Source organism: Lontra canadensis, unplaced genomic scaffold (genome assembly GCF_010015895.1).
Source record: "Lontra canadensis isolate GAN:19392208 unplaced genomic scaffold, GSC_riverotter_1.0 scaffold8, whole genome shotgun sequence".
Classification (NCBI taxonomy): Eukaryota; Metazoa; Chordata; class Mammalia; order Carnivora; family Mustelidae; genus Lontra; species Lontra canadensis.
Window position 1 is genome coordinate 18191850 of NW_022631002.1, and position 15996 is coordinate 18207845.

General features: G+C 57.7%; 1 protein-coding gene across 2 annotated transcripts; it reads left to right on the forward strand.

Moving 5' to 3' along the window:
- The first annotated feature begins 111 nt into the window (after positions 1-111).
- FHOD1 (formin homology 2 domain containing 1) lies at positions 112-15925 on the forward strand. Of its 2 annotated transcripts, XM_032854207.1 has the most exons (24): positions 112-369; positions 7802-7908; positions 8273-8337; positions 8663-8730; positions 8804-8909; positions 8986-9080; positions 9348-9459; positions 9544-9638; positions 9752-9895; positions 10009-10154; positions 10238-10495; positions 10618-10641; positions 11030-11083; positions 11954-12069; positions 12156-12760; positions 13086-13241; positions 13466-13648; positions 13739-13858; positions 13937-14098; positions 14506-14696; positions 14788-14980; positions 15062-15224; positions 15300-15500; positions 15574-15925. In XM_032854207.1, the coding sequence occupies exons 1-24, from the start codon at positions 169-171 to the stop codon at positions 15654-15656; spliced, it is 3648 nt and encodes a 1215-aa protein (XP_032710098.1). In that variant the 5' UTR covers positions 112-168; the 3' UTR covers positions 15657-15925. The 2 variants fall into 2 exon arrangements, with proteins under 2 accessions (XP_032710098.1, XP_032710099.1); XM_032854208.1 differs by lacking the exons at positions 10618-10641; positions 11030-11083.
- The last annotated feature ends 71 nt before the right edge of the window (positions 15926-15996 follow it).

A 15996-nucleotide genomic window follows, 5' to 3' on the forward strand; every position in this document is an offset into this window, starting at 1 on the left:
TTCAGGGACGACTCTTGGCTCCACCCCCTTCCTGGGCCCCGCCTCCGTCTGGCTCCGCCCCTCCTCAGCCTCGTCCGGTCCGACCCGGCAGACAGCAGAGCTAGTTGAGCAGACGCCGCCGCGGGGCCGGGACAGTCCCGGAGGCGCGGCGTGAGACAGTGACAAACGATGGCGGGCGAGGAAGACCACGGAAACGGGGACCCGGTATCAGTGGTGACCGTGCGGGTGCAGTACTTGGAGGACACCGACCCCTTCGCATGTGCCAACTTCCCGGAGCCGCGCCGGGCCCCCACCTGCAGCCTGGACGGGGCGCTGCCCCTGGCTGCGCAGATACCCGCGCTGCACCGCCTGCTGGCGGCTCCACTGAAGGTGAGGGGGCCCGGGGAGACTGAAGGCGATCAAAGGTTCATGGCGCCATGAAAGCCTTTGGGAAGTAACCCTCGGGGAGAGGCTGGAGCGGGTGCGCTTCTGCGGGAAAGTCTTGAGCTGGGGACTCAAGATCCACGCTGCCTTGCTTTCGCGGGACGCCTCTCAAGTTGAGGGAAGCTGAAGAAGGAAGATGGGAGTTTGTGGTCTGCGCCACTCTGGCTGCCCCTCGAAGTGAGGCCCACCTGGGGAGTTGTTCGGGGTCTCTTCGGGGCCTGTCTGCCTGGGTAACCGATCTGGATAAAGGGACAGTAGGTGTTTGGGTAGTAGCGGACTAAAAGTTGGAGCCGGGGAAGGACCAGCTTCCACCTGCTTCAGGTGAGGTGAGGCGGGACCAAGAAGAGGGGCGGATCCGGGGGCGGGCCACTGGGGGCGGCCAAGGCTTCCAGCGGTTTCTGGAGGCTGGATTGGGTCCTGCCGGGTAGAGTGTTGCCTCCGTAGGTGGGGGCCCTGCTTGGGAGTGCCAGCAGAAGAGAGGCTTCTCGGGGAGAGATGAGTCCCGGGGAACCGGTCCGGCCCGGGACACACCGAGAACTAGCTGGTGTCTGCATTGGTGGAAAAGCCCTTTGAGTCACCGCCCCCACCATCCCGTACTCCCGCCGCAGCCGGCCCACGGCTAGAAGGGAGGGGGCGGGCCGGGCTAATTTTAAACCGCCAGCCTGCCCTAGTTTGCTTGCGTCCCGGAGCCGACTCGTGCACAGCGCTGGGAGAGGCCCTTTTCCAGATGGTTGGCCCTACCTCCCCTCCGGCTCCCTGCGCTCAGCCCCCTGCAGGCAGCGCTTTCCGGCGCGCTGGGTTTCCGGACCAGGACTCTGGGAGGCGCACTACCACCCCCACCAGGGTTCCCCGCCAGCCAGTACACACCGAGCGGTGAGGAAAAGAAAGAGTTGGCGGGGGTGACCCCCCTGTTATCAGCCTTAGCTGAGGCGAGTTGCGCAAACTTGCCCCCCAGGCCTGGGGTCTCCCCTGGAATGTGCCCCGGGAGCCAGGCCCCCAGCCTGCATTCCACGCTCTGCGGGCCCGCCCCGCCTCTGAGCGCGGGCGGGAGACTTGGTGAGATTATCCGCCGGGGGAGTGGCGCGTGTCTGGGCAGAGCCCGGGCTTCAAGGCCACGGCTTGAAGGTTGCAGCACACTGCCCACTTCAGAGTTTTGATGCAACCCCTTTTGTTCTGCCCTTTTCAAAGGGGCAACCTGAGGTGGGCCTGGAAGGATCACGTCCAGCCCGAGGCCACCTTCAATTCAGGATGGGCTCTGGAGAGGGGTGTTAAACCAGGTCTAGGTTCCTGCCTTCAGGCTCCTGGAACTCCTGGTGCTGAAATAAGCCTGGAGCACTACAGAAAACATAGTAATCCTCCCACTCCCCACTCTAGGACAGGACTTAGCCCTAACAGGTCTCTTCCCAATTAGAGACAGATTTGGGAGGTCAGCAACAGAAAAGAACCCACCCCATTTTCTTCCCCTCACTTAGGGACCCATCTCCCTGCTGCACCAGGTGCTCTGTACTTCATAGCTAAAGACACTACAGAGCTCAGATGTAGAATGTGTTAAGTATAAACTCCCCACCTCAGGCATTCCTGGTCTCCCCACCTTTAGGATCTCCCACTTGGTGTACCTGAGGACTACCATATCCCCCACAGGCAGGATATGCTGGTGGGCACACTGAGTTACCACTGTGCCTGTAGCCAGGATTCCCTGGGGCTGGCAGCTCTGCCAGGAATGGTCAGATACACTGTGATGTGCTCATCCCAAATATAAACTGTGACCACAGCCCCAGAATAGAAGGCTGGAGGAAGAAGGGCTGAGAATAGGGTAGGGGCAGGGACATCAGAGGGTTGAGAGAGGGGGAGCAGGGCTGCTCCTTGCAGGAAACATCAACAGCTGGTTCCTCCCCTGCTCCTATAAGCGCATGCCCCAAGGGCACAGACATGACTCAAGCCTGCCTACATAGCCCGTAAGAGGGAAGAGGTGGCCCAGAAACCCAAGCATTCCCATCCCAGGCCTAGAGCAGAAATAATAAGGAGGGGGTCTCCACTCAATACTTTATCCTCTGTACATCTGTCCAACAGGGAAACAGGACACAGTCAAGAGATGACATCTGCCCTCCCACTCTGGGCACTGACCTTCATCATCCCTGCAGACCCTGCTCCCTCCCTGGGAATGTAGGAAGGCCCAGCCTACTCTCTCTCTGGAGCTCCACCCCACATACCCCATTGGGCTGGGCCTAGCCACTAGAGTTCCCCTGGGGGCTTCCTTTTTAAACCGTTTAGAGCTTTCAGATCTGAGAAGGCCTTGCTCATTTCCTCCTAGTCTAGGAGGAAGCTCCTTGCCACAGCCTCTGACTCATCTCCTGGCCTTGGGTGGGAGTGGGAGGGGTGAGGGGGGTGGGGAGGGTCCTGGCAGTGCCTTGGGCCACGCTGGGTGTCCGCAGGGGAATGTTAGGAGTATCTGTCTTCCCTCACCGCAGAAACCTCTCAGCCCTGGAACGTGCCCCTGCCCAGGGGAGAACCTGACCCTCTATAGCCCTGCGTTTCATCTCTACCCAGAGCTCTGCTACATTTTGGTCTTCTGGGCAGTGCCTCAGGAGCCCTCTTGGACACCTAAAGACCCTGCCACATATGAGACAGCACTGACTTCTCCGTGGGTTCTGGGCAGAGAGACCTGAGCGCCACTCTGATCCTGATGCAAAGGCCGGAGGAGCCCCCTACTTATAGCAGCAGGGATAGCCCTAGAAATCTGTCTATCACCAGTAACTCTGTTTCCCCAGCCGTGGCTAAAGATTAGAGGAGGACAGGGATGGCACTGTCCTGGAATGTTTCTTTCCCTTGTACCCTCCATACTCCAGCCTTAGTTTACCTCTTAGGAGCAATGTGGCAAGGGGGCTAAAATGTGAACCTGATCTGCTGGGACAGGGACCAACTGGAGGGGTCTCAGATGAGTCTTAAGGGTAAGATGGGGTGCTCTGGTGATGAACTGAGCCCTTTATTTCCCTGATATGGAGGTCTTTGGGGGAAACTAGAAGACTGGGATATGGACATGAGTCATGGATTCTCCCAGCTTTCTCTGGGACCACCGTCCATGTCCAATTTACTGGTCATTCTGGGCTAGGGAGCCTGAGATGCAACCTGGTAAAGGACCCCAGGACCTAGGTCCTTGCAGATGTAGGCACGGTTACCTTGGTGTGTATGATGCGTATGCGTTCATTTGTGTTCCCTTGCTACAACTGGAAAGACCAGTTTGGGGTATTTGCAGAGTCCAGAAAGCTGAGGGGTGGTCTTCAGCCCTTAGCAACACTACATGCTCCCAAGATCTAGGTCAGTTAGCCCTGGTTCCATTCCTGGTTGTGTAGCCTGGGGCATTTTAACTGAGTTTCTGAGCCTTGGTTTCTTCACCTGTAAAAGGATTATCAGGAGAGGGGCACCTGGCTGGCTCAGTTGGTAAAGCATCTGATGCTTGATCTCAGGATTGTGGGTTCGAGCCCCACTTTGGGCGTAGAGATTACTTAAGTAAATAAAACTAAAAAAAAAAAAAGGGGGGGGGGCGCCTGGGTGGCTCAGTGGGTTAAGCCACTGCCTTCGGCTCAGGTTGTGATCTCAGAGTCCTGGGATCGAGCCCCGCATCGGGCTCTCTGCTCAGCAGGGAGCCTGCTTCCTCCTCTCTCTCTGCCTGCCTCTCTGCCTGCTTGTGATCTCTCTCTGTCAAATAAATAAATAAAATCTTTAAAAAAAAAAAAAAAAAGGAATAGCAGGAGAATCAAACAACTAAGCAACCTGGTATGTGACACAGAGGAGGCATAACTAATGTGGATTTCCCTCCTCAAGGCCCATCCATAGTGTCTTACCTAGGAAGTCATGGTCTAGTTGGAAACCCAAGATAACAGTAGAAGGAGGATCTCATGTTTAAAGTTTATTTGTTTGTTTGTTCAAGTAATCTCTACACCCAATGTGGGGCTTAAACTCATCACCCCAAGATCCAGAGTTGCATGTTCTCCAAATGAGCCAGCCAGGCGCCACAGGGGTCTCATGTTTATAGGAAAGCAAAAGAAAAAAGCAGTTAGCAATGGGGCACCTGGGTAGCTCAGATGGTTGGGTGTCTGCCTTCGGCTCGGGTTGTGGTCTCAGGGTCCTGGGATCGAGTTCCGCATCCCGGGCTCCCTGCTCAGCAGGGAACCTGCTTCTCCTTCTGCCTCTGCCTCTGTCTCTCTCCTTCTGTATCTCATGAACAAATAAATAAAATCTTAAAAAAAAAAAAGAGCAGTTAGCAAAATTATTTCCTAGAAGAGGAGTCCTTCAGTGTAGAATTCTGCCCTCTGCTCCATCTTCTTTCCCTGCCCCTAGTGTTCGTTCTCACCTGATTTATAGTTAATGAAAAATACTGGGGAGTAGACACCATGGTCCTCTAAGTTTGGCCCTGAATTTAAAGCCATGTGGAGGGACGCCTGGGTGGCTCAGTTGGTTAAGCGGCTCTCTTCAGCTCAGGTCATGATCCCAGGGTGCTGGGATCAAGTCCCCCATCAGGCTTCTTGCTCGGCAGGGAGCCTGCTTCTGTCTCTGCCTCTGCCTGCCACTCTGCCTGCTTGTGTGCTCTCTCTCTCCAACAAATAAATAAAATCTTAAAAAAAAAAACAAAACCCATATGGAATGAGTTGGTTTAGGCTGTCAGAAAAGCCTAAGCGCAGAGAACCAAGAGAAAAGTGGGCTGGATGCTGAAGGGAGGGGCTGAGCCTGGGAAGAATGGAGAGGACTCCACTCCAAGACAGACACAGAGAAGCGTGCAAGACAAGAACCAGGAGGGAGTCAAGGATGTGGGCCCACGTGGGCCCTGTGCTGACCCTAAGCACTGTCAGCAGGATTATTCTGGCCTGGCTCAGCCCCAGGGTGTGAGAAACAAGCCCCAGAGGTTTGGCTCTCAGAATGGTGACCCAAGCAAGGGGCCAGGGGTGTGAGGGACAAGCACCACCCAGCTGGCAGGAAGTCTCTTTCTTTGCTACCTTAGCCCACCCTCCCCCATCTCCACCCAGGACAGGCAGCTGGGTTGAGGGTGGGGGGCACCATCCTTGGAGGCTTTGGGCTGGCTGCTACCTCAGGACTTCTCTAGGGAGGCCACTGATGATGGAGCACTTGGCCTTCAGGACCTTACCCCAATATATGCAGGCATTCTGGAAGGAGAAAGCTGTTCTCTGCGCACTTGGGATGAGAGCACACAAACGTGCTTGCAGGAGGGGAGGAGAGCCTGCTGGAGCCGAGTTTTGTGGGGGTGTGCTTCTTGGACCCGTGCTCCAGCAGAGCATATATATATACACCCGACCATGAACCTGGGTGTGGAAGTACATACCAGATATAATCTGATCGCCCCCAGTGTTTACCTTCACAGCACTCCACCCCTCTGCTTTGCACTCATGGCACTTATACTTCTACATTCATTTGTAGCCTTTTCCTGAGGCGAGCCTGCCTGCCTCTGCTGGGAGGCAGGAAGAGCAGGAGCAGTTATCTTCTTCCCTGCTGTGTGTTCAGCACTTCAAACCAGCCTGGTCCATAAATGTTTGAATGAGTGAGCTATTCTATAGATTTGTGATTTGGGGGATCCCTGAAGGAATTTGTTGCTCTGGGGCTGGGACAGGGTGTGTGGATATGTTTCTCTAGGGTCCCAGGATCCTCTAGTCCAAGGTGGAAGGAGATGCAGCTGTGCTTGGATGGGGGTGGGGAAGGCAGGCTGCTGAGTCACCATGTGGGAAAAGGGATCAGGAGGAATGTGGGGTTGCCCTCAGCTGAGCTGGCCCAAGACGGAGCACCCCAGCCCTGGGGCCTTGCCTCCCCATCTCAGGCCTGTTGCTAGTAGGCCCTGGAGAAGATGACTCTGCTCCCAGGGAGGGGAGAGAGGCCAGGCCCGCCCAAGGCGCCCAAGGGAGGGCAGGCAGCCAGGCAGGAAGTGGGACAGAGAACAGGCTGGAGTGTTTGTCCTATGTCCCATGTCCCAGGCGAGACAGGGTGGAGGAGGGGAGCCGGAGGGAGAGGGGGTGTCACCCAAGCGCCTCAAAGGCTGAACTGCCAGGAGGGAGCTGGGTCAGGTTCTCAGGCGTGAGCAGGGGTGCAGAGCAGAAACAGGGGTAGGGGCAGGTTCTGGACTCCCTTCCCCCACCCAGGGGACCAAGGGCAGCTGGAAGCCTTTGGATTGGGCCCAGAGCAGGGCAGGGCTGACAGAACAACAGAACAAATGATGGGATTGACTTTCGCAGTAAGAGGGAAGCCAGAAAACACCCTGCTTCTGCAGCAGTGGGCTCTGCCTGGGCCATGTTACATCAAGGAGCAGGACCACTCAGTTCAAGGGGACTTTGCTGAGCCCTCCATACCGGCTCTGTGCTACCGGGGAGGTGTCCAGAAGAGGCCCAGTGCTGCTGCCCTCAGACTCTCTGGAGTCACTTCACTAGCCCTCTCTACAGGTACTTCTCAAGAGGCCAGTGTCACGCCTGGTAGTGGCAGACCGGAGCCAGGCTCAGGGCGCAGCGGAGATATGTGGGAAGCAGACACGTGGGTAGAACGTGTGCCTTGTACAATGCAGATTTCAGGGACTCAGTGCAGACTGACTGAGTCAGACCCTAAAACCTGGTTTTCAGAGGCCCCTTGGAGGCCTCTGAGGTCCAGCTTCCATGGGGCAGGGCAAAGACCCTGAAGCTTAGAGGGACTTAACCCCCATGTATTACCTGCAGCTCCTCACCACCTCGGTTCAGGGAGACAACACACACACCTCTCCCAGCTGGGTTTACACTTTCTCCCTGGGCTTGAATGCTTTGTGGATGCAGCTTATCACCCCAGGGCTCTGAACTTCCTCCCATCTTCTCTCTATTCCCCTTCCTTATTCATGTTCATTAGCTCAGCAGTGTTTAGTAAGCACTTAGTGTGAGCCAAATGCTGTGCTGGGCTCTGCCGATATGGCATAGGGCAAGACAGACATGGTGCCTGAACCCAGAGAACCCATGGTTAGTGGGGAAGAAGAGTCGGGTCTAGGATATTATCACACTCTGCGGAAGGCCTCACACGGAGCTGCACACATGGAATGGAATGGGTTGCATAGCATTGGTTAGAGGAGTGGAGGAGAGCGTTCCAAAAAACCATTACCTGATCTGAAACCTACAGACTGGGTAGGTGTTAGCTGGAAGATACAGCACGTGCTAAGGGCCAGAAAGCCTGGCATCTTGTGGGGGTGCACTTCAGGTAGCAGGCCTGCGAGAAACGGCTGCTGGAGGAATGCGTGGCTGCAGCGCACCCTGCGGTCTGCCACTCTGCCGGCTCCCTGAGTGGGGGTCGCAGGTCATAGGGTCTTCGGACATACCCCTGCCACCTCTTTCCCAGCCCTGACAGCTATTCCCTTTGCCCCCAGCTGGAGGACTGTGCCCTCCAAGTGTCTCCCTCTGGATACTACCTGGACCCCGAGTTGTCTCTGGAAGAGCAGCGGGAGATGCTGGAGAGCTTCTATGAAGAGATCAGGTCAGAGCTGATGGGAAGGGGAAGGCAAGGCTGGCCCCCAACCTTGCTTCCACCAGGGGCCGGCTCAGGTGTCAGCAGCCAGGACACCTGATCTCTAGCCTGGGGTATAGGTTACCTTCTGCCACCCCAGGGGACTGTGTGCAAGGGGAATCCCAAGACCTAGCCAGTGTTACCTGATGCCCGGGACTGGGGGGAGGGGCTCTTGCACATACCTGAGATACCTATGTTTGCACACATCCTCTTGTTAGGAAGGAAGGAGTTGGGCCAGGGTTGGCATGTGGAGTGGTCTTTAGCTGCTCTGGTATGGGGGCAGGGACCCTTGAGGAACGGCCTGGAAACTGCTGACTAGGCTGCTTGATTCCAGCAAAGGGCGGAAGCCTACACTCATCCTGCGTACTCAACTCTCTGTGAGGGTCAATGCCATCTTGGGTAAGTGTATGAGGGCATTAGAGTCCAGGAATCCCCCCTCCCCAGCCCCACTGGCTCAATTTCTTTCGGGCTTGTGCTGGACAATGGACAAGGCACATGGAAGACAGGACGTGCAGCCCCTCCCCATTCCTATCCTGACCTCTCCTTCCAGGGCCAAGGGCTGATGCTGCAGCTAAACCGCGCTGGGGGTTGCCCAGAGTCAGGCAGTAGAGGAGAAGGCTGGGGGTTCAAGAGTACTAGAATATTCTTTGGTGGGGGATTGTGTTCCAGTAGAAGAGGGTGTCTGTGCCCCCTTGAGGTTTCCATGTCCACCTACCCCTTGCAGAAAAGTTGTATGGCTCCAGTGGCCCTGAGCTGCGTCGCTCCCTCTTCTCACTAAAGCAGATCTTCCAGGTGAGGCCCAGAAGAGAGCTGGGGTTGGGCGTCCAGCCTGAGCCCTGCTTAAACTCCCCCATGGTGTCCCCAGGAGGACAAGGACCTGGTGCCGGAATTTGTGCACTCAGAGGGGCTGAGCTGCCTGATCCGTGTGGGCGCTGCTGCCGACCACAACTACCAGAGCTACATCCTCCGAGGTCAGCCCCTTTCCCCCCTCATGACCCCTGCCTTTGGCAACCCCTACCTGACCTTGTCTTGTCCCTGTGTCCCCAGCACTAGGCCAGCTGATGCTGTTTGTGGATGGGATGCTGGGGGTGGTGGCCCACAGTGAGACTGTGCAGTGGCTGTACACACTGTGTGCCAGCGTGGTAAGTGGCCCTCCACACAGCCATGCACCCTTCTCCCACTGCCTCTCTCTGACCTCAGTCTCCTCTTCTTCAAAATGGGTTGGAATGGAGTGAGTCTAAGGCTCCTCTAAGCCTAGAAGGCTCTCCAAGACCTGGGTCTGGGGCCAGGGTCTTTGTGCCTAGACTCTCCTCTCTGGGTCCAGCCCCAGAAGCCCTGAACCCTCCCCACCAGGAGCTGGCACAAGTCTGGCCCAAGCCCCACTCATATGTGGTGACCCCTCCCCCCAGTCCCGCTTGGTGGTGAAAACGGCCCTGAAGCTGCTGCTGGTATTTGTGGAGTACTCAGAGAGCAATGCGCCGCTGCTTATCCGTGCTGTCAACTCTGTGGCCAGCTCCACAGGTGAGAGAGTGTCCCTTCCTCTCCGGCCACTCAGAGCCCTCTCTCCTACCTGTCCCTGCATGATCGCTCCCCTTTCTGTGTCAGGCTCTCTTCCTTGGGCCAATCTGGTGTCCATCCTGGAGGAGAAGAATGGCGCTGACCCCGAGTTGTTGGTGTACACAGTCACCCTCATCAACAAGGTGGGAGGGGCCCTGAGAAGGGGGGAGAACCAGGTGCCAATTCTAGGCCCCTAAAGCTCCTAACTTCCGGTCTCCATCAGCCTTACCCTTGCCCTCCCATCCCCACCCTCTAGACACTGGCAGCGCTTCCAGACCAGGACTCCTTCTATGATGTGACAGATGCACTGGAGCAGCAGGGCATGGAAGCTCTGGTCCAGCGCCACTTGGGCGCATCGGGGACTGATTTCGACCTGCGCACACAGCTTGTGCTCTATGAGGTAGGCTGTGCCATCTGGGCGCGGCTGGAGGGGAGGGAAGAGGCGCAGTTCCCCAGCACCCCACCCTACCTATGCGGGTCTCAGGGGCTCACATCTGGGTCCACCTCCACTAGAATGCCCTGCGATTGGAGGATGGAGACATTGAGGAAGCTGCTGTAGGTGGGCGGCGGGAACGCAGAAAGCCCTCTTCGGAGGAGGGCAAGAGGAGCCGCCGGTCTCTAGAAGGCGGGGGCTGCCCTGTGCGCCCCTCGGAGCCTGGGTAAGAGAGAACTTGCCTTGGCACATGGGGAAGGGTGTATCCGCCCAGCAGTGGCCTTGTCAGTTGATACGCCCCGCCTCTAGCCCTGCAGGCCCCGCAACTAGCCGCACAGGCCCTGCCTCACCTCGGACAGGCCCCTCAAGCCCAGGGGACCCCGCCTCGAGCCCCAGGGACCCCTCCTCGGCAGTAATCTCCACCTACTCCACTGGCCCTGCCCTGTCGACCAGCCTGGCCCCTAAACCTGCGGGCCCAGCCTCTGGCCTCTGTACCTCGGTGAACCTCTTTCCTGCCATCTCTGTGGGGCCCTCAGCTGACAGCTCTAGTGAGAGGAGCATCTACAAGTAAGCAGGGAGATCGAGACTGCCCCTAGAGTCCTCTCTCCAGCTGTCCCTGCACTCTGAGCCCCTCCGCCTCCTCTGCCCAAACTCCTCTGCCCAAACGCGTGCTTTCTCTTTCTTTCCAGACTTCACCAAACTGCTCCTGTTTGGTAAGTGACTGCTGAGGGGTGGGGTTCTGCTCTGACGGGACCTCCTCCTCCTGCTGCTTGTCTTCATCTCTTTCTGGCATTCTACCTGTCCCTGCCCCTTTGTCATCTATCCCCTGGCCCCCCTTCTTTGTTTCTCTGTTGCTATCCCTTGACTCTCTTGTTCTGCTCTTTGTCTCTTATTGCTCCCTGTCCTGCTTCGTGTCAGTCTCTCCCATCCATTTCCAGTTTCCTCATGTCCTGCCTCCTCCATACCTCCCCTTCCCGCGGGGGCTGGGAAGGAAGCCCTGGTATTACCTACCGCCCAGCTCTGGGGGGGTATGAGCAGCTGGGCTTTGGAGTGGAGCAGGCACCACAATTACCATCTCTTCCTCTCATCCCCCCCACCCAGGGCCCCAGAGAGCCCACCTGTCCCTCAGTCCCCTACTGAGCAGGCCAGGCTGGAGTAAGTACAGAGGCCAACCCACCAGGCCTGCCACGTGCTCAGGGCTTCAGCATTGCTTCCCCCAGCGGGGGTTCCATGTGCCTCATGCCGCAGAGCTGGGGGACTCTCAGGCCCACCCTCTCCCAGATATATGCGTCCTCTGTTATCCTAGGGGTAGGGAAGCAATTCCATAGTGGTCCCTGTGCTTTGATAGTGACACCTTAACAGCCTCAACCAGAAATGAGGACACAGACTCCCAGCCTAGAGCCCATTCTCCCAGGAAGAAGGCAGGATAAGCTATCTAGGGTGTCTAGGGTGCTGTATGGTGTGGGGGAAGAGAAACAACCTCGGACTTAGGGAAGGGCAGGGACCGAGGCCAAAAGAGGCTGGAGGGGCTGAAAAAAGACAGTGGATCACGTTCATTACTTCCACATAAACTGAGTGCCTGTTGTGGTAGCTCAGTCAGTAAAGGATAAGACTCGCAAGCTAAAGCCTATTGTTTACTAGGCCCTTTTCTTGGCATGGGTCATAGCTCTCTGAGCTACCAGGCATGAGACAGCTGTCCCCTTCCCCTGCTCTGAGGGTCCTTGTCTAGAATCAAGACCGTGAACATGAACAGCAGCAAGGTTGCAAGTTAGACATTAAGCAGAACTTCTCCCCATATGTTGAACTGGAGATGTTTGGTTGGTACTGACCCTCCCCAGATATGGAGGACTGAACAGGGACTGGCCTTGGGGGGTAAGTCCTGGGTCTGCTCAGCGCATGGACTGTTCCCCTGTGTGTCTGTGTGTGCCTGCAATTTGGGGCAGTGCCCAGGGGCCCAGTAAGGCATGTACACCACCCTGGGCTAGGTTGTGTCAGACATCCTCACTGACAAGTGCCTCCCTCCAGAGCCCGGTTCCTGGAGAATGTGGCAGCGGCAGAAACAGAGAAGCAGGCAGCACTGGCCCAGGGCCGGGCAGAGACACTGGCTGGGGCCGTGGCCGATGAGGCCGATGGACACCCAGGTAAGTAGGCAGGTGGGTAGAATCCACTCGTGTTGCCCTGTTGCTCCACAGAGGGCAGGATGCTAAGAGCTGCTTCTCTTTTCTAGATACCCGGGAACTATGGGGCTCCCCAGAACCAGGCCCTGCACCCAGAACACCCCAGAGCCCTGTCCCCCGAGGTCTGCTCCAGGCCCAGCGGAGCCTTGAGCCAGAGCCCAAGGTGCCACTGGCCCCGCCAAGCCCCAAGGCTGAGCCCATTCAGGAGTTTCCTATCCGTGTACCCAAGCTCTCCATTGGAGACCTGGACTTCTCAGATCTGGGGGAGGATGAAGACGAGGACATGCTGAATGTGGAGGCTGTGGAGGCTGTGAAAGGGGTCCCACCCCCACCACCCCCACTGCCTGCGCTCTCTGGAGGCCCCCCGCCTCCTCCGCCTCCACCTCCCCCACCCATCAAAGGCTCACTCTCACCACCTCCACCTCCGGCCGCCCCACTTCCTCCCTCAGCACCTGATGGTCTAGCCCTCCCCAGCAAGAGGAAGACAGTAAAACTCTTCTGGCGGGAGCTAAAGCTGGCTGGGGGCCACGGAGGCTCTGGGAGCCGTTTTGGGCCTTGCCCCACCCTGTGGGCCTCACTGGAACCTGTCTCAGTGGACACAGCCCGGCTGGAACACCTGTTTGAGTCCCGTGCCAAGGATGTGCTGCCTTCCAAGGTAAACCCACCCTCATCTGCAGGGTAACCCCAGTGGAGACAGGAGGCAATCAGAGCTTAAGGGTCTGAACTGCCGCTCATTTCCCACATGGGGGAACCAAGGCAAAGAAAGGCATCAAGTCTTGTCCAAGGTCTCTCAACAAGGTATCAGCAGAGCCCTAACTAGAATCTCAACTCATCCCAAGGCCTTACACATCCCAGATCCCTGGTTGTGGGGTGACCCCACCATCTGGCCATTTAGGGGGATTTAAGAGTGCCCTCTTCAATTGTTGCCCCAGCTAGTTCTTTTCCCAATCTCATTACCACCCTTCTCCCCAACCTTAAAGAAAGCTGGTGAGGGCCGCCGGACAATGACCACAGTGCTGGACCCCAAGCGCAGCAACGCCATCAACATTGGCCTAACCACCCTGCCACCTGTGCATGTCATTAAGGCTGCCCTGCTCAACTTTGATGAGTTTGCTGTCAGCAAGGATGGCATTGAGGTGGGGATACCAGCTAGGGGGGTGGGAGGGAGGTGGGTGGTCTGGCCCTCTCCTTTGGTCAGTGGGCATTTCCTGTCCCTCCAGTGGTGGGCATGGGCTTGGTATTTCTAGAGCAGTCCCCAGACCCTGGGGATCCCCTGGATGACCTAGGGACGAGTCCAAACCAATGCCTAAAGCCTCAGGCCAGGACTGAAGGGACTCTGGGGTGGTGGCTGCATCCTCAGAAACTGCTGACTATGATGCCCACGGAGGAGGAACGGCAGAAGATCGAGGAGGCCCAGCTAGCCAATCCTGACGTACCCCTGGGCCCAGCTGAGAACTTCCTGATGACCCTTGCCTCCATTGGGGGCCTGGCCGCCCGCCTTCAACTCTGGGCCTTCAAGCTGGACTACGACAGCATGGAGCGGGTACTTGGATTATGGGGTGGGGCAGAACCTGGGCCCGGTGAGCATGAGGACCAGGTAATTTGAGAGTCCCTCCATCACCTCCCACTCCAGGAAATCGCAGAGCCACTATTTGACCTGAAAGTGGGCATGGCACAGCTGGTACAAAATGCCACCTTCCGCTGCATCCTGGCCACTCTCCTGGCTGTGGGCAACTTCCTCAACGGTTCCCAGGTGAGTGGCAGCACACGAGGGCGGGGGGCCAGGGCCCTGGAGCCAGCTGGGCCCAGGCTCAGACGGGAGTCCTTTCAGAGCAGCGGCTTCGAGTTGAGCTACCTGGAGAAGGTGTCAGAGGTGAAGGACACAGTGCGCCGGCAGTCATTGCTGCACCATCTCTGCTCCTTGGTGCTCCAGAGCTGGCCTGATTCCTCGGACCTCTACTCAGAAATCCCTGCCCTGACCCGCTGTGCCAAGGTTAGCACCAGCCAGAGGCTTGACTAAGCCCAGCTGTGGAAACGAGGGCGTGCTGCTTCCTGGGGCTGGCTCTCCCTTCCCAACAGTTTGGGCTGTTGTGCCGGAGTGTGCTCAGCTAGAGGTGTCTGCATGGGCTGTGTCCTTGGCCAGAAACACTCTTTCCTCTATTGGCCTGGCTACACACACCTGCTGTCTTTGGGCCTCCATTCAGCCACTTCTCCCAAGAAAGCTTCTCTGTCCCACATTAGATTAAATGGACTTGTCGGTCTCCTGCAGTAGACTGTGTGCTTTTGGAGGGCAGGAGGCAGGTCTTGGCTGTCAGGGCCCGAGCCGGCTGACCTGACGGAGGCAGCCACAGGTGGTGCCTTTCCGTGGGGGGACAGCACATGTACCCCCTGCTTTTCCAGGTGGACTTCGAGCAGCTGACTGAGAACTTGGGGCAGCTGGAGCGTCGGAGCCGGGCAGCTGAGGAGAGCCTACGGAGCTTGGCCAAGCATGAGCTGTCCCCAGCCCTGCGTGCCCGCCTCACCCACTTCTTGGCCCAGTGTGGCCGCCGTGTTGCCATGCTGCGGGTAGTACACCGCCGTGTCTGCAATAGGTAGGCACGTGGGCCAGAGAGGCAGGACCGCCACCGCCATCCCTCAAACCCCACGCGGGACTCACCATCCCCCCTCCCCCACCCCGCCCAGGTTCCACGCCTTCCTGTTGTACCTGGGCTACACGGCACCCGCGGCCCGGGAAGTGCGCATCATGCAGTTCTGCCACACGCTGCGCGAGTTTGCCCTGGAGTACCGCACGTGCCGGGAACGGGTGCTGCAGCAGCAGCAGAAGCGCGCCACCTACCGGGAGCGCAACAAGACCCGGGGCCGCATGATCACGGAGGTGGGCACCCTTCCAGGTCTGGCCTACCTCGCCCTGTGGCTCCCTTCCCCTGCTCCCAGCTCATCCTTCTCTCTTCTGCAGACAGAGAAGTTCTCAGGTGTGGCTGGGGAAGCCCCCAACCACCCATCTGTCCCAGTGGCTGTGGGCAGTGGGCCAGGGCGGGGTGATGCCGACAGTCACGCCAGCATGAAGAGTCTGCTGACCAGCAAGCCGGAGGACACCACACATGGCCGCCGCAGCAGAGGTGGGACCTGTGGCCACTGGGAGCAATGGGCTTTGCAGTCACTGTGACCTGACTTCCTCGTCTGGCCTCCCTTAGGCATGGTCCAGAGCAGCTCCCCAGTCATGCCGACAGCAACAGGGCCCTCCACTGCACCCCCAGAAGAACCCCCAGGCTCCAATTTACCCAGTGACACTTCCGATGAGATCATGGATTTGCTGGTGCAGTCAGTGACCAAGAGCAGTCCTCGTGCCTTAGCTGCTCGGGAACGCAAACGTTCCCGGGGCAACCGCAAGTCTTGTGAGTACTTCCCAAACGCCCACCACCCACCTTTATTCCATCAACCCCCTCCAACACTGCTCTGTCCCTGCAGTGAGACGGACACTGAAGAGCGGGCTCGGAGAGGACCTGGTGCAGGCCCTGGGACTGAGCAAGGGTCCTGGCCTGGAGGTGTGAAGGCCTTGCCTCTGGACACCTACCTACTGGGGCCCCAGCCTGCAGTGCAAGAGACTAGAGAGTGAGGAGGGATCAGCAGAATTCTGGGCCTCTTTCCAACCCCAGGGCCACTCTGTGCCCAGTGGACAATGCCTTGAGCAGTATTAGCTATGCGTGCCTGTGTGCAAGTGTGTTTGTGTGTGTGTGTGTGTGTGTGTGTACTTGTACACGTACTTGTATAAGCTCCCTGAATACATGGAGTATAATAAAGTTTTCATAGCCAACCCAAGCACCTTTTCCTTCTTTCAAGGTACCCACCACACTCGGTCTGCAGCTGGAGGCTAGTACCAAAGGACTGGCT

Coding starts and splice junctions, on each gene's coding strand:
- FHOD1 (XM_032854207.1), top strand. CDS start 169: ATGGCGGGCGAGGAAGACCACGGAAACGGGGACCCGGTATCAGTGGTG. Junction 370..7,801: donor TGCTGGCGGCTCCACTGAAG/GTGAGGGGGCCC, acceptor CTTTGCCCCCAG/CTGGAGGACTGTGCCCTCCA. Junction 8,338..8,662: donor GAGGGTCAATGCCATCTTGG/GTAAGTGTATGA, acceptor TACCCCTTGCAG/AAAAGTTGTATGGCTCCAGT.